The sequence below is a fragment of the Spermophilus citellus genome (assembly GCF_964194105.1).
Source record: "Spermophilus citellus genome assembly, chromosome: 15".
NCBI lineage: Eukaryota > Metazoa > Chordata > Mammalia > Rodentia > Sciuridae > Spermophilus > Spermophilus citellus.
In genome coordinates, this window is record NC_138195.1 from 60,281,682 (window position 1) to 60,306,586 (window position 24,905).

A 24,905-nucleotide genomic window follows, 5' to 3' on the forward strand; every position below is an offset into this window, starting at 1 on the left:
TGATTCTTGTTATTAACTCTTGTGCTATGGGTGTCCTATTAAGGAATTTTGAGCCCGACCCCACAATATGTAGATCGGAGCCTACTTTTTCTTCTATCAGACGGAGAGTCTCTGATTTGATATCTAGCTCCTTGATCCACTTTGAGTTGACTTTTGTGCATGGCGAGAGGAGGGGATTCAGTTTCATTTTGTTGCATATGGATTTCCAGTTTTCCCAACACCATTTGTTGAAGATGCTATCCTTTCTCCATTGCATGTTTTTAGCTCCTTTATCAAATATAAGATAGTTGTAGCTTTGTGGATTAGTCTCTGTGTCCTCTATTCTGTACCATAGGTCCACCCACCTGTTCTGGTACCAGTACCATGCTGTTTTTATTACTATTGCTCTGTAATATAATTTGAAATCTGGTATCGCTATACCACCTGATTCACACTTCCTGCTTAGAATTGTTTTTGCTATTCTGGGTCTTTTATTTTTCCATATGAATTTCACGATTGCTTTATCTATTTCTACAAGAAATGCCATTGGGATTTTGATTGGCATTGCATTAAACCTATAGAGAACTTTTGGTAATATCGCCATTTTGATGACGTTAGTTCTGCCTATCCATGAACAGGGTATATTTTTCCATCTTCTAAGATCTTCTTCTATTTCTCTCTTTAGGGATCTGTAGTTTTCATTGTATAAATCTTTCACCTCTTTTGTTAGGTTGATTCCCAAGTATTTTATTTTTTTTTGAGGATATTGTGAATGGAGTGTTTTTCCTCATTTCCATTTCAGAAGATTTGTCACTGATATACAGAAATGCCTTTGATTTATGCGTGTTGATTTTATATCCTGCCACTTTGCTGAATTCATTTATTAGCTCTAATAGTTTCTTTGTAGACCCTTTTGGGTCTGCTAGGTATAGAATCATGTCATCTGCAAATAGTGATAATTTAAGTTCTTCTTTTCCTATTTTTATGCCTTTAATTTCTTTCGTCTGTCTAATTGCTCTGGCCAGTGTTTCGAGAACTATGTTGAACAGAAGTGGTGAGAGAGGGCATCCCTGTCTTGTTCCAGATTTTAGAGGGAATGCCTTCAATTTTTCAACATTCAGAATGATGCTAGCCTGAGGCTTAGCATAGATTGCGTTTACAATGTTGAGGTATGTTCCTGTTATCCCTAGTTTTTCTAGGGTTTTGAACATAAAGGGATGCTGTACTTTGTCGAATGCTTTCTCCGCATCTATGGAGATGATCATATGGTTCTTATCTTTAAGTCTATTGATGTGGTGAATAACATTTATTGATTTCCGTATATTGAACCAGCCTTGCATCCCAGGGATGAATCCTACTTGATCATGGTGCACAATTTTTTTGATATGTTTTTGAATCCGATTCGCCAGAATTTTATTGAGGATTTTTGCATCTAGGTTCATTAGAGATATTGGTCTGTAGTTTTCTTTCTTTGAAGTGTCTTTGTCTGGTTTAGGAATCAGGGTGATGTTGGCCTCGTAGAATGAATTTGGAAGTTTTCCCTCTTTTTCTATTTCCTGAAATAGCTTGAAAAGTATTGGTATTAGTTCCTCTTTAAAGGTTTTGTAAAATTCTGCTGTATACCCATCCGTTCCTGGGCTTTTCTTAGTTGGTAGTCTTTTGATGGTTTCTTCTATTTCCTCAATTGATATTGGTCTGTTTAGGTTGTCTATATCCTCCTGACTCAATCTGGGCACATCATATGACTTAAGAAATTTATCGATGCCTTCACTATCTTCTATTTTATTGAAGTATAAGGATTCAAAATAATTTCTGATTATCTTCTGTATTTCTGAAGTATCTGTTGTAATATTGCCTTTTTCATCCCGTATGTTAGTAATTTGAGTTCTCTCTCTTCTTTTCTTCGTTAGCATGGCTAGGGGTCTGTCGATCTTATTTATTTTTTCAAAGAACCAACTTTTTGTTTTGTTAATTTTTTCAATAGTTTCTTTTGTTTCAATTTCATTGATTTCCGCTCTGATTTTAATTATTTCTTGCCTTCTGCTACATTTGCTGTTGTTTTGCTCTTCCTTTTCTAGGGCTTTGAGATGAAGTGTGAGCTCATTTATTTGTTGGTTTTTCCTTTTTTTGAGGAATGACCTCCAGGCGATGAATTTCCCTCTTAAAACTGCTTTCATTGTGTCCCATAGATTCCGATATGTTGTGTCTGTATTTTCATTTATCTCTAAGAGTTTTTTGATTTCCTCCTTTATGTCTTCTGTAACCCATTGATCATTCAGTAACGTATTGTTCATTGTCCATGTGATGTAGGATTTTTCCTTCCTTCTTTTATCATTGATTTCCAGTTTCATTCCATTATGATCTGATAAAGTGCATGGAATTATCTATACCCCTTTATATTTACTGAGGGTTGCCCTATGGCATAATATATGATCTATTTTTGAGAAGGTTCCATGTGCTGCTGAGAAAAAAGTATATCCACTTGATGATGGTTGATATATTCTATATATGTAACTTAAGTCTAGGTTATTGATTGTGATATTGAGTTCTATAGTTTCTTTATTCAACTTTTGTTTGGAGGATCTGTCCAATGGTGAGAGAGGTGTGTTGAAGTCACCCATGATTATTGTGTTGTGGTCTATTTGATTCTTGAACTTGAGGAGAGTTTGTTTTATGAATGTTGCAGCGCCATTATTTGGTGCATAAATATTGATAATTGTTATGTTTTGTTGGTGAATGGTTCCTTTTAACAGTATATAATGTCCTTCCTTATCCCTTTTGATTAACTTAGTCTTGAAGTCGATTTTATTCGATATGAGAATGGCTACCCCTGCTTACTTACGAGGACCGTGTGCGTGGTATATTTTTTCCCAACCTTTTACCTTGAGCCTGTGTATGTCTTTTCCAATCAGATGTGTCTCCTGGAGGCAGCATATTGTTGGATTTGTTTTTTTAATCCAAGGCATGAGTTTTTAATTTTGATGAAGCCCATTTGACCTTTTTCCTTCATTTGTCATTTTTATTCTTGGTGTCACAACTAAGAAGACTGCCTGCACCCTAGTCATGAAGATTTACCTGTCTTTTTCTAATAGTTTTACAGTTTTTATTCTTACACTTATATCTATGACACATGTTTAACATTTGCGTAAGGTGTAAGCAAGGAGTCCAACTTCATTCTTTTACAGTTGTACCAACCTCATTTGTTCCCCAAACTGTGTTCTCTCTATCAAACTTTCTTTGTTGGCTTGTGGGAAAAATCAATTGCTGTAAGATTAAATATTTACTTTGGACTTTATGTGTCTATCCTTATGCCAGCATTCCACTGTCTTGATGAGTGTAGCTTTGTAGTATATTTTTAAATCAGGAAGTATGTATGAGTCCTTCAACTTTCATTTTTCAAGAGTGTTTTGTTGTTGTTGTTGTTATTCTGGTCTCTTGAGTTTCTATAAGAATCCTCTTCTCAATTTCTGCAATAAAAATAACAACAAAAAAGCATCTGGAATTTTGATGTGACTTGCAATGAATCTGCAGATCATTTGGGAGAAGTACTGCTATTTTTATATACTATTAAGTCTTTCGATCTCTGATCATGGGGTATCTTTCCATTTATTTAAGTCTTCTTGAATTTCTTTGAACAATCATGCTTTGTAGTTTTTAAGAATATAACTTTGACCAGGTGTAGTTGGTGCACTCCTATAATCCCAATTACTAGGGAGACTGAGGCAGGAGGATCTCAAGTTTGAGACCAACCTCAGCAACTTGGTGAGATCCTGTCTCAAAAAATAAAAAGGGCTGGGGATGTAGTTTAGTGGTAAAGTACCACCTCTGGGTTCAATCTTCAGTATGAATAAATAAATAAAAGAATATAAGTTTGCATTTCTTTAATTCCTAAGTATTTTATTCTTTTTGTTGCTATTATAAATGCAATTGGTTTTATAATTTTTTTCAAATAGTTTATATTTGCTAGTTTATAGAAATACAGTTTATTCTTGTAAACTGAAACTTTGTTTTTTAAAATTCTAGTCAGTTTTTTTTTTCTTTTTTTTTAGTGGACTCCCTAGAATTTTCTATATGCAAGATCACGCCATTTGAAAAGAGAAATAGCCTTACTTCCTTTTCAATCTGGGTGAATTTATTTCACTTTCTTGCCTAATATCCCAGCTAGAACCTCCAGCATAACACTGACTAGAGGGACAAGAATGGATATGTTTGTCCTAGCCGTGATCTTTGCAGGAGAGCATTCAGTCTTTCATCACTGAAGAACATGTGAGTTTTTTTCATACATGCCTTTTATCAGGTGGAGATGTTTCCTTCTATTCTCAGTTTGATGAGTGTGGTTGTTTCTTGAAACCATGAAAGTTTGGTGAAGCTTTGCAAATGCCTTTTCTGCATCTTTTGATAGAGTCATGTGGCTTTTGTCTTTATTGATATGATGCTAAACTGGTTGAATGAAGCAAAAAAGACTGAGGGTGCAAAAAGAGAAGAAAAGGGATACAAAAACCAGAGGAGCAATATAGGAAATCCAACATCCAAAAACCAGTGGGCCCATCAAAAGCACATTTCCCTTTGATTCCTTATTAGAGTTTCCATCTCTCAACTTACTTTATCCAACTGTTTCTACATGTTGTCTACTTTTCCCATCAGCACTCTTAATATGTAAATCCTAATCACTTTATTTTCTTTCTTTCTTATTTATTTTGTGGTGCTGGGGATTGAACCCAGGGTCACTCTACCACTGAATTATATCCCCAACCCTATTTATTTTTATTTGAAGCAGGGTCTCACTAAGATGACCAAGCTGAACTGAAACTTGTGATCCTCCTGCCTCAGGCTTCTAAGTATTTGAGATTACAGATGTGTGCCACTGAACCCAGGTGATCATACTTATTTTAAATTCAGCAGTTGGTAATTTTAAAATCTGTGTTATTCAATCTGGTTCTGGTGATTACATTATCTCTTCAAGCTATTTTTTTTCTTGTCTTTTAGCAAGTCTTGTAATCTTTTGTTAAAAACTAGACCTGCCAGGCACTATGGTGCATGCCTGTAATCCCAGTGGCTCAGGAGGCTGAGGCAGGAGGCCCTGAGTTCAAAGCTAGTTTCAGCAATTTAGCAAGACCCTGTCTCAAAATAAAACATAAAAAGAGCTGGGGATGTGGCTCAGTAGTTAAGTGCTCCTTAATTGAATCCCCATATAAAGAAAAAGAAAAATAAAAAACTTAGATGTGATGTACTAATAAGAACAGAAGTAAAAAGACTTCAGTGTGAGTTAAGGTAACCTGGCGGCTAGGAGTTGGGCTGTTTAATGTTGCTATAGCTGTAAATGCCAGAGGTGACAAATTCTTCAAGTGTTTTTGACTCTATTCCCTTGGGGAACCCAAATAACTTCTTTTAAATAGTCTTCACCTTGCAGTTCCTTCAGTTGCATTCCACTTTTATTTTACTGTAGCCCTGTTGATATGGAGGTAATATGTAGAGAGGAAAAATTCAATACTGTTATGATTAAATCTCAGTCTTATTGTGGGCCTGTGTCCCCGGGTTGCAATCTTTTTTTTTTTTTAATTAGTTCATTATATATAATATTGGGGTTCATTTTGACATAATTATACAAGAATGGAACATAATTTACTCCGACTCAGTCCACAGTATTGGCTCTTTCCCTTTCTCTCTCCCTCCCTCTGTTCCCTTTTCTCTACTCTACAGATCTTTCTTCTATTTACTTATAGTTTTTTTTCTTCTTAACTAGTACATTCTGGATATACATAAAAGTGAAATTCGATGTGGTGAATTTCATATATGTACATAGGAAAGTTTGGTTAGATTCATTCCACTTTTCCCATTCCTCTTCCTTCCCCCTCAATCCCCTTCCTCTACTCTACTGATTTCTATTTTCATGAGATTCCCTCCTTTTCTTTTCCCACACAAGAGAGAGAACATTTCTGAACCTGGCTTGTTTTACTTAACAAGAGTACTCCAGTTCTGTGCATTTACCAGCAAACGCCTGGGAGGCAATCTTCACAATGATTCTTAGCACTTCTTCTACCGCCTTAGATGAGTCAGAGAGGATAAAGAGCACTCAAGTTGGGTAATTGCCCCCCCACAAGGGGAGATGTTTCTGATAAGTCCCCCCCCCCCCCCCAAGAAGCCTTTTTCTAGGACAACACTCAGACACATTTCAAAAGGAAACATTTTTTTTCCTTCCTTCTAGAGACTTGAAGAACTTTTTCTTTTTTTTTTTTAGAAAGAGAGAGAGAGAGAGAATTTTAATATTTATTTTTTTAGTTCTCGGCGGACACTTTGTTTGTATGTGGTGCTGAGGATCGAACCCGGGCCGCACGCATGCCAGGTACATGAAAGAGCCTGGGTTCCATCCTCAGCACCACATATAAATAAATAAGTAGAATAAAGATACTGTGTTCAACTACAACTAAAAAATAAATATTAAAAAAAATCAGTATGTAAAACACCAAAAAAAAAAAAATAGGTAGGTAAACTGGTCTCAGCTGTGATTTTTTTTTTCTTTTTTTTTTTTGGTATTGCTTTATCTCTTCAAATTTCTGGGTGGTAGATTTCCATGACACCTCAGTTCTCTGAACAGTTCAAGAAAAGTCATTGATTTTCAGTTTGGCCAGCTTCTTTCTTATTGTAAAAATGGGAGTGATGAATTGATGAATTTCAACATTTTTACCTGTTGAAACCGAAATGGGAAGTTGAAAAGTTTCTAAAAACTTCCAAAGGAAAGAAGAAAAATAGTTACATAAAAAGATTAGGAACCAGAATGACATTGGGCTTTCTTACAACAATACTGGAAGGTTGGTAATAATAAGTTCATGTTTTCAGAATCACAAGGCAAAATAAATATTGTAAATTCTATACGTGCCAAACTGTCCATTGGGTATGAAGGTATAACAAAAATGTTTTTAGACATTTTTGGCATGCAGGTCTTCAACACATTTTTCCTCCATCATTTTACCCTTTCTGGGAAGACATTATGCTCAAAATGAAATGGAACAAGAAAAAAGAAAACTTGGCTACTCCTATTGTTCATAGTCTTATGCTATGATAATGAAAATTTGGGGGTGGGGATATAGCTTAGTGGTAGAGTGTTTGCCTAGTATGTAGGAGGCCCTGGATTGAATCTGATCACAATATAAACATAATTTAAAAAAAAAAGCTTAAAAAATTTAAATCTAAAAAGAAAATGACCTTTCTTTGTGGATTGGTTGAGAGCTACTTGTTTAAAAGATTAACTAAGTCTTCTTAATTGATTCTAGTTTAGAATATGTGGGTATCTGTTAAGAGTGAATAAAAAAGAAACAAATATTTAATGCAAATTATTTTTATTTTTGTATTGCAAGTGATGAATGCTTGTAAACTAGCATTTTAAAGTTGATTTTAAAGGGCTCTACATAAATGTTATACTGTATCGCCAGTAGACACCTTTTTGAAAATGGAATAAGTGAGAAGAAATGAGAAGAAATGAGAAGAAATGCTGTGGCTTTGCTGGGGGGAAAAAAAGACTGACATGCATAGATTCAAAAAGTGCTTAAATTGTGCTCTTGAGTGAATCTGGCATCCAACAATGAAGATTTAAGTGAACAATTAAAATAATTATTTCATGAAATGAGTACCAAAAATAGATGTATTATGAAATTTATATCCTACTTGATTATAAATGTGTATGTGAACAAATATTCTAACTAAAATAAAAAGAAAATGAATTATCTATCAAACTGTTTCCTAAAAACATCTTTCCTTTTCACTGGGGAGGTGGCAAGAATGAAAGCAAGGTGAACCTGTCTTTCCTCAAAAACTGAGACCATTGGGGCTGGGGATGTGGCTCAAGCGGTAGTGCGCTCGCCTGGCATGCGTGCGGCCCGGGTTGGATCCTCAGCACCACATACAAACAAAGATGTTGTGTCCGCCGAAAACTAAAAAATAAATATTAAAAAAAAATTCTCTCTCTCTCTCTCTCTCTCTCTCTCTTAAAAAAAAAAAAAACTGAGACCATGACTTAATCATATCTGCATCCAGCAACTGTCTGCCCAGGGAAGTCCCTCCTCTTCTATCATTTCACATGTGTTATGATTTTGATATGAGGTGTTCTCCAAGAGCTCCTGTGTTAATGCAGAAATAGCCTGAGGTGAGCTGATTAGGTTACACCTAACCAGTCCATCCTACTTTGAATGGACTCACCAAGTGGTTACTATAGGCAAGTGGGCATGACTGGAGGAAGTGGGTCACTGGGAACACGCCATGGAAGGGTTCATCTTTCCTGTGGCCCTTTCCTCCCTCTCATTTTCTCTCTTTCTGTATCCTGCTGTCATGAACTAAGCAAATTTTCTCCACCAGGTCTTTCCCCGAGGGTGTTCTGCCTCACCTTGGGCCCAGAGCAATAGAGTCAGCTAGCTAACCACAAAGTGAACCTCTGAAACTGTGAGCCAAAATAAACTTTTCTACCTCTAAATTGTTCTTATCAAGCATTTTGGTCACAATGATGGAACACCTGACTAATACAACCTGTTTCTTTTCTTTGTAGCACTAATGGCTTCCTGGTGTATTCGTGTTTTTTTTTTTTTTGGTTGTTGTTGTTGTTGTTTATATGTTTAAAGTCTCTCTCTGTCACCAGAACATAAGCCCAATGAAAATAGGAACCTAGTAAGTTGTCTTCTTTACAACCAAATGCTGCCTGAATGCTACTCATGCTTCCATGTCATAGACATTCAGTAAATGAATGAGCACTTAATAGAACCATTAAACAATGTGCCATAACTAAATATTCTTCACAAATTTGGAGTCATCTTCTGATCACTGAGAGGATAATTATCTTCACTTTAACAATTCTTGCAAATGATAAGAATTTATGGTTGTCCCTGGTGTTGAAACTTTCCTGTTCACTGACTATGCTCATGCTGAAGTTGTAGCTATGAGCAGTCTTCATCCTCTAAGAAATTCTCACATAACCTCAGTTACAAAGAAAACATGGTCCAGTGCAGCTACTGCATGAGGTATAGCTCAATAGGGGAAATAAGCCTGATAACTAAATAGCGTAGTGTTCAAAATCACAATGCTTAGTTTACTCAGTTGCCTCAAGAGGATAATTTGTTCTATCATTTTGAAGTCAGAGTATTTCCATTTTCACTTTACTTGAAACCCTTTGATGGTTCCAAACTGACCACAGAAAAGTTTAATATCTTTAGCATGGAATACGAGTCCTTCAGCAGTTGGTCTGGTTTCCTCTCTCCCATAATCTGCTTTCTCCCTCATGAACAAGGCTCCAGCCAAAGCGTACCAGTCCGTTTCTTGAAGAAGCCAGGCTGTTTCTTCCTTCAGAGCTTTGCTTACCCAGCATCCTCTGCTTGGAAAGCCCTTCCCTCCTGTCCCACCTGATAGCCCCTATTCATTGGATAAGACTATGAAGTCTTTTCTAGCACCCTTCACAAGGAGAAATCCTTGGACCATGCCCTCCTTCCAGTGCCACTCTCTACCTCACAGACTTCCTATAGGACTTGGCCCATGGCTACTCCTAAAACTCCATTTCCTACCACTCCTCCCATTTTTTACCCTACACATTTGGCCTCCTTGCAGATCCTCCAAACTCCCATTCTCATTTTCTGTGAGTGAAAAACAAAACAAAACAAAGCATTTCCAAGGTATTTACAGTGTGTTCCCAACTTGATTCAACTCTGATCAAAGGTCACCTCCTCTGAGAGGTTATGTTTAACCACATGAACCAAAGGAATTTCTCCCTTTCTCATTTTCCTCAGTAGTTATCCCCTCCCTATCTCTGTATCCTAGTTTACCTCTTTTTTCGTAGTACTGACCTAACATTATATTATATATTGAGTAATATAAGTTCTGTGATTGTGGGTCTTCATTTTGTTTACTGCCATAAATATTTGTGAATGAATGAATAAATGAATGCCACTTGTGGCTCATTATTATATGGTTTGGCTTAAGACTGCAGTCCTTCTCTCCTGGACAGCAGGGGTTATAATCTCTGTATGTAATCTCTAATGCTCTTGGTCTTCATCTCCTTCCTGGTGCAGAGTAACTTCTATACTCCTTGTATATTAATAATAATAATAAAAGAATAATTCCTGACCAGAGAACTCTGCATCTATTTGTACTGCAGAAGCTACATCTCTTTATCTGAAATTCTTAGGTTCAGATATGTTTTCAAAAGTCAGAATCGGGGGCTGGAGTTGTGACTCAGTGGTAGAGCGCTTGCCTAGCAGGCGTGAGGCACTGGGTTGGATCCCCAGCACCACATAAAAAAATTAAATAAAGGTATTATGTCCGTCTACAACTAAAATAAATTTTTTTAAAAGTCAGAATCATTTATTACTTAATACCCCAAAAATGTAGGGTGAGTACCCTATAATCAAATACATTAATGCTCAGCAACAAAACATATGAAAAGTCCCATGATTTGGGATAAAAAATGCTCAAATCAGTTTTTGCTACCAAGTTAGCTATCAAGGTAAATTTCTTTAAGTTTGGGATTTTGGAATTGTGAATGAGCATTGAGGATATGTACTGGTGTGTGGAGATCTGTAAAATAGCTCCACGCTCAAATTAGCATCAACTTCCTCATCCCAGAAGGTGAGAAATCACTGATTTAATGCATTAGAGTAAAACATCTACATATTTTTATTACTGCTAACATGAAAAAGCATTTATTGTGTGTTAACCCTTGTCCTCCTTCAATGTGGTTGTAAAACAATTACTTGTCCTATTTTTACAGGTGAGGAAAATAAGGGAGGTTTAGCAACTTGCCTACACAGCTAGTAACTGGCCAAGCCGCATCCAAACAATATTGTATGATAGCTGTCTCACAATAAAAAGTCACAGTCTGGGCCACCTGATCCACCTGATTTCACACAGCGCAAGATGAAAATTCTTAGTTTTGCCAAATTTCTCTGTGGTGTTGACTCTAAAAGAAAATTTCTGTAATTCAAGTGAAATAGGCTGGCTACATGTAGCCAACTGATATTTATATAATGAAATAATGTATTTCCTCAGATAAACCATGTTTTAAATGTTTGTAATGAGAGATCAAGTGATTTTAAATAATCAAAAGTACATATAGTCAGCTGGGCATGATGATCCACGCCTGTATTCCCCACTGAGGCAGGGGGATTCTAAGTTGGACACCAGCCTCACATCTTAGCAAACTCCTCAACAACTTAGTGAGACCCTGCCTCAAAATAAAAAAATAAAAAGGACTAGAGACGTAGCTCAGTGGTAATGTGTTCCTGGGGTCAGCACCCAGTGCCCAAAACAAAACCAAAGTACATAGAGTCACACTAACTTGCCCTGATTTCCTTTGTAGAACCATGATCTGCAGATCCAAGGTCTGCTGTTTCCTGATAAGAGACCATGAAAGGCACTAATTTTAGATAATATCATTTTCAAGAATACCCACTCTTAGTTGCTTGAATTTTTGTAAGCCAGGCAAGAGCTGATGAAATGTATTTGTGATGAGCAAATTACAAACTCCTTTGGAATTACTGAATACAGCAGTAATAGTTTGGCATTAAGGAGTCAGTCAAGGAGTCAGTCGTATAAGGGGCTACAGCTTCAACTAAAGACACTTTTGGATCTTACCACACTCATTAAAGCCTCAAATTATGAACTGTAGAGCAAAAAAGTACAACACAGAGTCATTTTACAGTACAAAGCAGATAATATGAAGATGAAGATTAAGAAATGAAAATAACATATACACTAAAAACATCACAACAGAAATGGGTTTTATTTTAACCAGACAAGTGAATTTTTCAATTAGCATCAACTTCCTCAAGATTTGAAGATATCAAAATTAAAGGTGGCGCTCAAAAGGTGGAAAAGGGAACATTATCATGGAGCAACTGCACTGCTCTTCAAAAGATCATAAGATCTCATGTGTTCTATGTACAAGACCCTCACTTGAAAGTTACCCATCAGTCTTAAAGGAATCTCTCAAAAAAGAAAAAATATATATATAGATCAGTATTATAAATTATTTTTTAATTTTAGAAACTGGGGTGAAAGTACAGTTTTCAGTTTAAAATATTAAAAATGAAAAAAATTAACATTATTATTTAAGATGTCTTGTTACAAAGCATCTAGGTACATAAACATACAAAACAGTTATTACTACCTGACATTCAATGCATGACTTCCCTTTCATGTGACAGTTCATCTGCTGGGAAGCTTTTCCCAATAAGTTCCAAACTTCATGCACAAGGATTACATGGATGAAGGCATTTCATCATAGGATAATTCAATTTAATATAACACAGCATAAAATAAATCCAGCGAATCACTATATTTATAAGTGGTAAGATAAAATTGCATATCATTTTCAACTTTTGCCAGACTCATTAAATTCATTAACACATTTAGAGTCTTCTCCTCATGGGCACTTTTGAGAGCTTTGGATTGTGTGTTGTAACTTTGTATTGAGTTGGTCAGCACCTTGATTGATATGAACAATTACATTAAAGATAGACTGTGAGTAGGAGAGAGGGAGATCAGAGGATAACAAAAACAGGGGGAGGGGCTCATGTTTTTCATAAGACATTCAAACAGAAAGGACAAAAAAAAAGCATACAAACAAAAAAAAAAGTGTTCACAGTAAAACATGTCAGATTTGTAGTTTCATTTGAAACCAACAGCAAATCATGAAACGTCATGAAAAATATAAGTAAAGGTAAAATCTCCTAGAGTAATTACTAAATGAAGTTAAAATTACCACACCGATCAGTAAACCCCAGAAGAAAAATGAATAGCGCTTACATTTCAGGTCCTTCTAGACACCATACAAGTTTTCAAAGTTTATGCATAAAATGGGTGGGTTTGGCCACACTGCACAAATTATTTTTTTTTAAAAAATACAGTATACAGAAAAAACTCTTATATTTCCCATTTTAAATCATAAGCTCAAAACGTAAGAGTCAAAGATCAGCTAGAAGAATTTTAGATTATTTACAAATCCAGCAGGTTCCTCTGCCATAATGGCTTGGCTTCCATCCACAGCGATTTTCTCCTTCTCCAGCAGTACCTTTCAACTCTCTGTCCTCACAGGAGGCTGTTCCCTCTACTGCTCATTTCTACTGGTCATCGGTCATTTTGAACAGTTCCAACAATGCCCCAACAGCTCCAAAATAACCCTACAAAAATAAAGGAAAACTTCTGTGGGAATGTCTTGGAACCTTAGCCAAAGACCTCTTATTTTTCATAATTCTAGAAATGGTGCCCCTTACAGGAAAGAGAAAATTTTAAAACTGAATTCTTAAGCTGGGGATATAGCTCAGTGATAGAGAGTGTGTCTAGCATGTGTAAGGCCATGGGTTCAATCCCCAGTACAGCAAAATGAACAAACATACATGGTGGAATAACAACAGCAACAACAATACATTTATTTGAATGCTTATATATATATATATATATATATATGTACTATACAGGTTAAATATATAAAGTGTTTAGAAAAGATATCTGGCACAAGTTATGTGCTAAGTGCTGGATACTTCTAGTATTATAGCTGTATTTCATTTTAACCTTTGCCATGGCAAAATCCACATTATTATTTCAGATGAGAAAAGAAAGATAATAAATTACCCTGTCAGGGTTATGCGACTTGTGGAAGGGCTCAACACCCACGTTTATCTGACATCAAATCTGCATCTCATGGAAGAAAACCCTAAATTTCCCTCAGAAAATCTGAGGAAGGCCCTTAAGTCAGCTGCAGCCTCATTTTGCCCATCTGTAAAACGTAAGCCCAAGCTCTGTGAAGATGAAAAGAAACTAAAAACACATTTTAGCCACTTTCATTTTAGCCTATTGAGCTGCTATATATAAAAGTCCCAAAGACAGGGTAGTTCAGAAACAATTGCAATTTATTTCTTAAGACTTCTGGAAGCTGGGAAGTCCATGATCAAGATGCCTGGTGAGGGCCAGTTCTTCATAGACTGCTGTCTTTCTCACTGTAACCTCACATGGCCAAAGGTTGCAAGGCAGCTCTCTTGGGCCTTTCTTATAAGGATGCTAATCCTGTTCATGAGAGCTCAACCCTTATGATCTAACCATCCTCCAAGGCCTACCTCCTAATACCATCCTCTGGAAGATTAGTGTTTTAACAGGTGAATTGGGTTGGGAGGGACAACACACAAATATTCAGTTTGGGTTGTTTTACAAAAGTCTGGAGACTTCACCCTCTGGCATTTACCAGACTCTGCATTTACTGCTGAGATAGGTGCAAATGTATCAGGACATGTCAGGGCCTTTGCTGCTGCTGCTTCCAGCTAAGGTTGATTGAGGCCTCACTAGGCACTAGAAATTATTCTAAGCATGTGAGGTGGAAGTACTCATTCAATCATCACAGTAACTCTATGAGACAAATATTATTGTTTCATTTTGCAAATGTTAAAACAGAGGGAGAGATATCATAATCTAAGATCTCACAGTCAATAAAAGTTGTGCTCTGAACTGCTAGCTACACTACTTAAAGGATGTTCCACCATAACATTAGTTGAATGAAAGAGAAATTGAGTGAGTAAGGTCTCCTAACAGCAGGGCAAGTGACTAGAAAGCCACCAACTAAGTCAGAGTCTCCCAAAAGTTGTCCCTCCATAATAGTCTCTGGTAAGGCTTGTCTAACCCAGAGTGAACTTAAGAATGTAGAAAATTTTCTAAGGAATACTTTTAAGCAGTTCACTAGCTGGAGAGTCTGAGTTATGATAAATGGTAATAAATCAAATCCACCATCCACAATGGTTTAGGATGGTTCAGTGATACTGGTGACTTGACTACATGTTGACCTATAGAATTGAGTTTTCCTAAAACGTTGGATCTGTTTTCTATCTTGCCACCAACTACCTGTTTGACCTTGGAGATGACTTCTTGTCCCTGCCAGCTTCTATGTCTTGTTCTCTACATTAAGGCAAGAAGATCTGGACATAAAGTTGCCGAATAAAGTACAGTTAAATGCCAGATAAAATAATCAAGCATCCTGCATTTTTTAGTGCTAAATATGGCAACTGTATTAGACCAGAATAGTAGTTTTCTTTATTTTCTTTTAAATTATGTTTTTTTTTTTAAAGCTGTGATGCTTCTCTATTTTTCAAACAAAACCTTATATCATGAAAACTTCATAAATAAGCAGAATCATAGAGTTGTTCTCTTTGGGGGAATGAAGGAATGAAGGTTCTGGGATCTTATTCTCCTTCAACCAAAACAAGCTACATAACTGGGTTTTAATCCTGCTGGAAGAAAGAAAGAAGGAAGGAAGGAAGGGACTTTCAGTATTAATTTCTATCATGGGAACCTATTTATATTTAAGTTCTCACTGTTGTATATACATTAAGAAAACAAAATATGGATGTAAAGATCTCTAAATAACTTCTAAATTTACCAGTAGCTTCTCAAATAAATAATTCAGTTTGGAAGATAAGAAAATGCCATTCATTACAACTGAAATTTACAATATTAGTTCTCAATATTTTTCTGCAGCAATATGCACAAGAGATTAGGTACTGCTTGTGATGAATACTAGCTCTATACAGCACTGGATTTAAAGGGGGATAGAAGCAATGGGGAAAAGAAAAGAGGGCCCCCCACTTGATCTATGTTATGTAGAAATGCCCTTATCAAAGATGCCCTGTATTAACTGGTGCTGTTTCTCATGTTAACAAGGTCAATATCAGCCAGATGCGCTCACCTCTCAAGGCTGGTAGGCTCCTCTTAGTAGCCCAAGAATATCTGTTCTCACCAGTGAAGCTGCTTACTTGCCAAGAATCAGCTGTGTTTATCTCACAGTTGTTTTTAAGGGTTTCATTGTTTAGGTAACAATCTAATTATGACCATATAAACCAACAAAGTGCAAAATGATGATCAGTTTTATGAAAATTCAGCAAAGCTGAGAAAGGTAGTCACAAGCCATTGCTCTTTACTTAGGTGGATGCCACAACATGAAAGAGGAAAAAAACTAGAAGGATTCTACAACTTAACTGCTCCATAAGTATCTTTCTTGATCCACTTAAAAGAAACAAACTGAAAATCCAAGACGTTACATACTTACAGAAAACAGTAGTGCCCTAATCACATAAACCATTCTCAAAAATGGAATTTTGGTCCTACACTGAAAGACTGGTAAGTAGATAAACATTTATGCATTTTAAAATTAAAATAAAATAATTAGAGTAGGGAGATGCTTTTTTTAAATGATAACCTATTTTAACTGACTTTAAAGTTTTTTTAAAACTGGGCATGTTAGTGCACACCTGTAATCCCAGCAACTTGGAAGACCGAAGCAGGAGGATCACAAGTTCTAGGTCAGTCTTGGCAACTTATTGAGCTCCTGTCTCAAAAGTGAAAAGGGCTATAGATGAAGCTCAGTGGTAGAGTGCCCCCGGCCCCAATCCCCACAATAATATAAATAAATAAGTAAATAAATAAATAAATAAATAAGTTTTATCAGTGATTGACAATTAGTAATTATATATATTTATGGGGTACAAAAGTGATATTATGACTTTTCAATTCAATGGGATGATTAAATCAAACTAACTAACATATCTATTACCTCAAATACTTAGCCATTTTTTTTTGCAGTGAGAATATCTGAAATTTAGTCTCAAGACAATTTTGAAATATACAATACACTGTTCACCACACTGTGCAGTAGATCTCAAAAAAGACTTACTTCTCCTATCTGATTTTGTACCCTATGACCATCATTTCCTCATTCTTGCCAACTCCCAGCCTCTTGTAAGCACCATTCTGCTTTCATGAGTTCACTTCTTTAAGATTCTACCCATGCCAGGTGTGGTGGCACACGCCTATAATCCCAGCCACTCAGGAGGTTGAAGCAGGAGGATCTTAAGTTCAAGGCCTGCCTCAGCAACTTAGCAAGGGCTTCAACAACTAAATGAGACACCTTCTATAAATAAAATATAAAAAGGGGCTGGGAATGTGGCTCAGTGGTTAAGCACCCCTGGGTTCAATCCTTGTACCAAAAAAAGAAAAAAAGAAGAAGAAGAAAGAAAAAGATTCCACATGTGAGAACATGTGACATTTATTTTTCTGAGTTTGACCTATTTCATTTAGCATCTTGTTCTCCAATTTTATTCATGTTGTCACAAATGACAGAATTTCTTTTGCTTTTAAGGCTGAATAGTATTCTATTAGATATCATATTTTCCTTATCCATTCATGTGTTGCTGATGATGAACACTTAGATTGATTTCATTTCTTAGTTATTGTGAATAATCTGTAATAAACATTGGCAGGCAGACAACTTTTCAATACCCTGATTTCAAATCTCTTTGGGTAAATACCCAGAAGTGGGATTGCTAAATCTTGGGGTAGTTTCTGAGAAACATCCACAGTTTTCCACAAGGGTTATATTAATCTACTTTTCCAGTGGCTTTTTTTTTTTTTTAAATTAACCAACTACCAGTCCTAATTATTAGATAAAAAGCTTCCATTTTCTGTCAAGCCTGCACAGTGACACATGCCTGGAACCCCAGCAACTCGGGAGCCTGAGACGAAAGGACCACAAATTTGAGGCCAACTTCAGCAATTTAGCAAGACTCACAGTTTACAGACACCCTGTCTCAAAGTGAAAAATAAAAAAGACTCGGAATGCAGCTCAGTGGTGAAGAGTCTCTGAGTTCAATACTCAGCATCCTATCCCCTGCCCCCAAACTTTCTGTAGCTCTTTGTCATCCTTTGCATAAATGCAAAGTTTAAATTGGCAACATTTCTACTTGACCAGTTATAAAATGAAGAGACCCACTCATATGTTAGTCAATTCTACACTCCATGTAGAACAATTCAGTCTGTGGAAGCTCAACCCACCTCATGTTCCAAAAACAGAGCCTTCAGTTGTCCTTTGGACCAAAAATCCATGGCATATGCTAGCAGCTTCATGGAGACCATATTGATTCTGAGAAAATTCCCAACAAACACAACTCTGTCAATATTCTGGAAAAAAAATTAAAGACAAACCATTGAATCATGGCAGAAAAATACCATCGGCAAAGATCCCAATGTTCTGTATGTCATTGTACAGAAGCTTGCACAGTGAACCACTTTGGTATCTCCAAAATGAAGCTGAGCAAACCTCACAGTGCACTCCGGAAGGATAGGAGGGGGAGATTTTAGTTGGACAAAGCAGAAACTGACATCAGGGTTGTTTGCAAGTGTTGGGTCTGACATGTAGTTCAGCTCCATATAATTAATATATATCATCATAACTGAAGTTCAAGTTTAGCTAAATTTTCTTGTGCATTTCTTAATTTCCTAAACTTCCAAGTATAAAATATAATTACAACCAACTCACAGAAGAAACGGCTATGGCATGGTGGATTCATCAAATGACTTTTGCTGTTTACTCTAGGCTGAACACTAGGGATATAAGAAGGACACAACACTCGTCTCTGCCCTCAGGATGTATGGTGGTGGAATATCCTGTTTGGTCCACGTATGGGTTAAAACATGATAACAAAAACTCCATTTATGGGGCTGGGGTCATGGCTCAGTGGTAGAGTGCTCGTCTAGTGTGTGTGAGAAACGGGGTTCGACACTTAGCACCCCATATAAACAAATGAATTAAATAAAGGTCCATTGACAACCAAAAAATATTTTTAAAAAACTCCATTTGTATTTTTTGTTATCATGGATATAGATTTGCATTCTAAACACACACTTAAGAATATTCCTTTCCTCTCCTGTCCATGCAGACATGCTTCAAATCCTGCAAGCTTCCCCTCCAGCTGTACTAGCAGCCCTTCCTACTTTCCCAGGTACTTCTTAAGCTTAAGACTGAGCCCAGCCTGTCTGCATGCAGAGGCTGCTCACCACTCACTCAGAAGAGTGCCAGTTGCTAGGACCGCTTACATCAAAAGCAAGAGTCTTTGAAAGTGCCATTATTTTCTGCTCAGTCTATCAGGAGTAATCAAGGTCTGGGAGCATCGCCTTTTAACTGTCTGAAGTTTTAGCAATGCACATTTATGAAGCCATTAGCCACTGGAAATTTCCTATGGGTAGAGGGGTCAGGTAATTTTAATAAGTTTTTATTAAAAATAGAACTGTAGTCACAAACTATCCAGACTAAGAAGTGGAAAGGAACACTCAAAGTAAGAAACTCAGTGTAAAAAAGAATTTGATTAAATTTAGAGCTCAAGGTAGGACTTGCTCAAAGTTGAGTCCTGCATTACTCTGGGAGAAGCCAGAAGGAGTAGTAGTAGCATTAAAAGCTGATGAGAGGGCTGGGGTTGTGGCTCAGAGGTAGAGCTCTTGCCTAGTGTGCGTAAGGAACTGGGTTTGATTCTCAGCACCACTTAAGTAAAAAAATAAAATAAAGGTCCATCAAAAACTAAAAAAAAAAAAAAAAAAAAAGCTGATGAGAGGGGCTGGGGTTGTGGTTCAGTGGCACAGCACTTGCCTAGCACATATGAGGCACTGGGTTTGATCATCAGCACCCCATAAAAATAAATAAATAAAATAAAGGTACTGTGTTCATCTACAACAACAACAACAACAAAAGCCTGATGAGCACCAGGTGTGGTGGTGTATACCGTAAAGTCCAGCTACTTTTGGGGGTAAGGCAGGAGGATCACATGCTCAAGGCCAGTCTAGGCAATTTAGTAATACCTTATCTTAAAATAAAAAATAAAAAGAGCTGGGGATATAGCTCGGTGGAGTGCCCTTAGGTTCAATCCCCAGTATTTACAAAAAACAAAAACAAAACAGAACTGAGAAGCATTCCATGTTTCAAATATATTTCAGGTGATTAAAAGTTGCAAATGTTTGGGCTGTGGTTGTGGCTCAGTGGTACAGTGTTTCCCTAGCATGTGTAAGGCACTGGGTTCGATTTTTAGCACTACCTAAAAATCAACAAGTAAAATAAAGTATTGCGCACAACTACAACAACAACAACAACAACAAAATTTAAAAAGTTTTTTTAAAAGGAAAAAAAATAAAGACATTAGAAGAAAGAATAAATTCTTTCTAAAAATAATATCGAAGTAAAAGGGGTATAATACTAAGAATTCATTGAAAATTGATATATTTACTTTAAAATTTTTAAACACTTAATTCAGAGGAAAAACATCACCTCAAGCAAATCCAAATGGAAAGCAATAAATAGCAAAAATTTTAAGTACATGTCAAATAAAATGTATTTTTATCAAATAAAGAGGTCCTATAAACGAATAAGAAAAAAAACAACATTGTAATATAGAAATGGGTAAAGAAGCTTATACTTTTATGCTCTGCTTGGTGGGAATATAAATTAAAACCACTTTTATTAAGGGCACTTTGTAATATCTGTCAAAATTATAGTGAACATATCCTTTGACTCAGCAATTTCCCTTCTGGGAGTTTATCTGCCAGATATACTGACATATATGCAAAACGTGTGTGTACACAAATATGTGTGTATTCATAAATAAATACAGTGCAGGCTTTTCAGAGACTAGAAATAAAACAAATATCACTAGAAAAGTGACCAAACCAATAACTGCATATCAATATGTTAGGATGCTATATAGTCATTAAAAATGAAAGTTTAAAATATATTGATATGAACAATCGCAAGATAGGTTATGTAAAAAAGCAAGAGGCAATATTTTCAGAGATCCACACTGAAATACAGATAGACTGATACAATGGTTAGAATTTGCTTTCTGATATTCTAGCAAAAAAAAAAAAAAAAAAAGAGAGAGAGAGAGAAGGAATTGAGAGGAGTAGAAAGAGAAAGAAAGAAAAATACATAAAGCATTGTGGCAAAGTCCTGATAACTGCTGAGTCTGAGCTATTGGACATGTGGAGGTTCTCTGAACTATTCTCATTCCTTTATGCATGTTTACCAATTTTCATAATAAAAAGCTGAGAAATTAGGCAAGATGTAGAATAGTATGTAGAAAGTGAATTAATTATATGGAATGTGATTATATCTTAGCAAAGCTGTTATTTTTTTTTTTTAAAGAGAGAGTGAGAGAGGAGAGAGAGAGAATTTTTAATATTTTTTTTTTAGTTCTCGGTGGACACAACATCTTTGTTGGTACGTGGTGCTGAGGATCGAACCAGGGCCGCACACATGCCAGGCGAGTGCGCTACCGCTTGAGCCACATCCCCAGCCCCCAAAGCTGTTATTTTTAAAAAGAAGGTTATGTAGAGTTTGCTACCTTTGGAAGTATATATTTATTCAGAAACAAACAAACAAAAACTAAAACAAAGGGCTGCCTCTATCTAGTGAGGTACCTATTGAGTGATAGGGTAGAAATGGTAACTCACTTCCTTGTATGTTTATTCTGCTGTCTTATAAACACAAAATGCAGATGTTTATATTATCTATTCAAAAACAGAAATATGAAACCTTAAAGTGGATGGAAAAGTATTTCACAGCATTCCAATCATCACAACAAAAACGTAAACATGGTGCCCCCATCCATGCAATGGCTGGAGTCAAGGATTCTCAAGTCAGTGAATCTAGAGAGCAACACAAGGACAGAAGACTTAGTTACTGTGCTCACAGGGCAATGGAACAATGCCGGTCACTGGTGTGTCCCCTGGGAACCAGCACTGAATGAACACCCTCTAATGGAGCCTTGGCCCCTAGGTAATGGCCAAGTGCCTTCATTCATTAAACTCCAACAGAAACATCCAGTTACTCAAACCAGTATACAACATGACTACATTTTCTGTTTTCCTCCCTAAAGGGATTATGATACCTGTGAAGAGACCTGCTGGCTCACTTCAGCCAGAAGTGCAAGGCAAAGGCCGCTCCATGGCAAGTAGGGGAAAGGGCAGCTATTGCTCTACGTGGCAAGGGACATAACTGTGTATCTGACCTTCCAGAGCCTGTGAGTACAGCGAGCTACACACATATTAGTCGTGGGGCTTGTTTGGCTACTTGGATAAACACCCTTTCTAGGTTAATGCCAAAAAAATAACCTCTCTGTTACAATGAATCTCATGACCAAATTGGACTTCAAAAGGGCATATCTCTGGAATACACTTTTACCTAATTATCAGCCTCCCACTTAATCCCCAAACTGAGGACTTCCAAAAATTTATGACCTTGACCATAAGTCAGCAAAATATGCTAGGAATGTTGTAAAGAAGGTGTCTCTTTTGTAATCCCAAAGCTCAAAGGCAAGGTTACCACCCACCCATAACAAAGAATGCCTCATATCCTGACATTCCACTATTCAACAGGGAGGGGCCAGGAAGGGTTTCAAAGTATCTGTATTACTCTATTTCTTGATCTGGGTTGTGGCTATACAGGTTGTGTGTCTGTGAGAAAGTTCATCGAGCTGTATACTTAGAATTTGAGCCCTCTTCTGTGAGTATGTCATATAATTACATACTTCAAACTCCGTTACTGATTTACTATCAGTAATATTTCTCCTATTACCTGTTCCACACCCCAACTTCTTTTTCTTGTCTTCCTGACAGACCTCGGTGAAAGAGAGAGTTGTTCTACTTTACAAATCTTGTATTTCAGAAAAGGGTTCCATTTTGCAGTGTTTCAAAACAATGTTAGTAAAGCTTTGTCACCAGCTCCACCCCTTTTTGTGCCTGGGTCTCTAGCTAGCCTCTGCTGTAGCAAGCTCTCTGTGCTTTGATAGCCCTGTACAATGCTGCTTGAACTCCATGCCACAAGGCAACACTGTAAAGAAGCTGAAAGCAAAGAGAATATCGGACATTGCAAGTGGAAGCATTTTATCTGGAATTATTTGCAAGGATGCCCAAAGCTTTTGCTCACATTTCAGTGAACACACAGGGCCATAATGATGGTTAGAGAGGCTGCGACATGGGTTGGAATTTTACCATGTTTCCACAGTTTGATGGTTTACCATTTGTCAGCTTGTGTCTGCTTAAAAATATAACACATACTCTTCCCCCTCCCCCAACACACACACCTCCTATTCTCTAAGGTGTAACTATATAATAAAGAGCAGATTTCCCAAGGATCTGCAGTTTCTTAAGAGTCAACAGTTATCACACTATATAATAAGTAAAAACACATGGCTTTCCCCAGGTTAAGGCTTTACCTCATTCAGTGCACACATCCGAGCAATGGAGCCAATGTTGTTGGTGATGGTGACCAAGGTGGCCCTGGCGAGGTCTTCCTTGCTGATGGAATCTCGCTTTTCTTTACTCATCATGTTGCCAAAGCTATGTTGGAAATATTAGTGAGAGCATTCAAAATCATCCTCAGGCAGGATCTGTGCTTCCACCAAGGCACTGTGGAAGGCTCTATGAATCTCTGTTCAAGCTCAATTTACCTGATTTTGCTATCATGGTTTACAAGCAGACAAGATTACAGTATGAATGGCTGGTTGCCCCTTTCTTAATAGGGACAAAGTAGAATGGCTATAATGTAGGGAAATTTTTTAATACCTCTAGATATCTGGACAAGAATGGAACAGAGATAACTGTTGTAGTTTTCTAGAACCTTCTTTCAAAGTTGCCTTATTTTAAGCACAAGCATCAAGGGCTAAACATCTCAGTGTTCATTAAGGACAGGGAATCAAGTGTGAGATCTGATATGATTGATATTTGCACCAGGCTGGTGGGCTGACGTTAGAAAAAAATAAATGAATGGCCAGGGTGGAGAGGCTGCCTCATGTATAGTCACTACTGCTCCCTAGCTACTTAGTCTCTACCTTGATGCTACAGCAGATCCTTGAAGGCCAAATCGTTCATAGTCTCCTCCGTAAATGTCCTTCACCAGCTTATCAACATTGGTGCTGTCGCCTTTAGCTGCCATTTCCAGAGCTTCTTCAAAGGTCTCACAACCAGTCAGCAAGCAACATAGGCCTAGGAATGTTCCACCTCCAAGACTGAAGGAACAATAAGGTTTATTTTTAAATTTTACTTGAAGTTATGCCCATCCGAGTCCCCAACTACATCAAGACTATTAAAATGGGTTAAGAAAAACAGAAGAAAAGCAAAGGGGCACTTTATTTGAAAACAAAAGGGCATTTAAAGAACTAGAGCACAAAAGAACTCTTGTAGATTGGGTCAGAAAAGAGGGCAGAGGCTAACATTAAACATAAGGGAAAACTTGCCCCTAAATTTGAGAACAAAACTAGAGATAGACTCTCATTGATTTCTGTTGTGAGACCTTCAACCAGCCACTAACCTAAGCTCTTCATTCAGTCTTTCCACCTGTGAAATGGAACCTCTTCTAATTGGGTGGTCTGAAAGCAACAAATAACTGATATTTTAAAACCATATGCAGCTGAGTACAAACATTTTGAAAAAGAAATAGTGTATATATGATTCCCAACTAACTAAACTCTCGAATGACAAAACTGACCTAGAACTCAGCAGGAGCCACCAGCCTGAAGGCTCTTTCACCTGACATCGCTTCCCTAGCAAAGAGAATCTCATTCCAACTTCTTAGATCTACAGATCTATCTGATATTAAAGTTGTTTTCCCTGGTAGACTTTGGATATTTGGTTACTGATATTTTACTTATTACCCAAGGCTAAAAACCAGTCACAAAGGTCACACAATCATTCCAATGCTTCAATTATGTTTTGAAAGCTTTCAATCATTTGGGGAAACACTCCTCTAAGATAGTCTTTTTAGACAAAATTAGACACTAATTATAGTAGGAGAGGACAAACTCAAATGTGCATTAATATCAAAGTTACCTCCTGGAAAGAAAAGCAGATTCTGGGTAAAGCGACCATCAGGGAACTCCTAGCAGGAAAAGGAGTTCGTTTCTAAATGGTTAAGTCTAAGTTTTACTCTTCATTTATTAGGTGAAAAAAATAAACATATGAGAGAGCTGCTCATATCAATTGGTTCAGAAGCTCCCCCCCAAAGCCACTAGCTCTGAGAACCCAATTTATATTTTTGCACTAGCTTTTAATTCTAAGGAAAAAAATAAGTTAGCATTAAGGTTATTTATTTATTT

The 24,905-nt window shown here is 36.9% G+C and overlaps 1 protein-coding gene across 6 annotated transcripts in view; it reads right to left on the reverse strand.

Moving 5' to 3' along the window:
- Positions 1 to 11,712: 11,712 nt before the first annotated feature.
- Positions 11,713 to 24,905, reverse strand: part of PANK1 (pantothenate kinase 1) — a 71,661-nt gene continuing 58,468 nt past the window's right edge. For 3 of the 6 annotated variants that reach the window (XM_081268032.1, XM_081268030.1, XM_081268031.1), the window contains 4 exons: positions 23,643 to 23,819; positions 23,028 to 23,151; positions 17,824 to 17,949; positions 11,713 to 13,133 (listed from right to left, as the gene is read on the reverse strand). In XM_081268032.1, the coding sequence (XP_081124158.1) occupies positions 13,074 to 13,133; positions 17,824 to 17,949; positions 23,028 to 23,151; positions 23,643 to 23,819 (487 nt within the window). In that variant the 3' untranslated portion in view covers positions 11,713 to 13,073. Of the gene's footprint in view, positions 13,134 to 17,823; positions 17,950 to 22,387; positions 22,431 to 23,027; positions 23,152 to 23,642; positions 23,820 to 24,905 lie in introns of all 6 variants that reach the window. The other 3 variants (XR_014018986.1, XM_081268028.1, XM_081268029.1) reach the window with 3 other exon arrangements.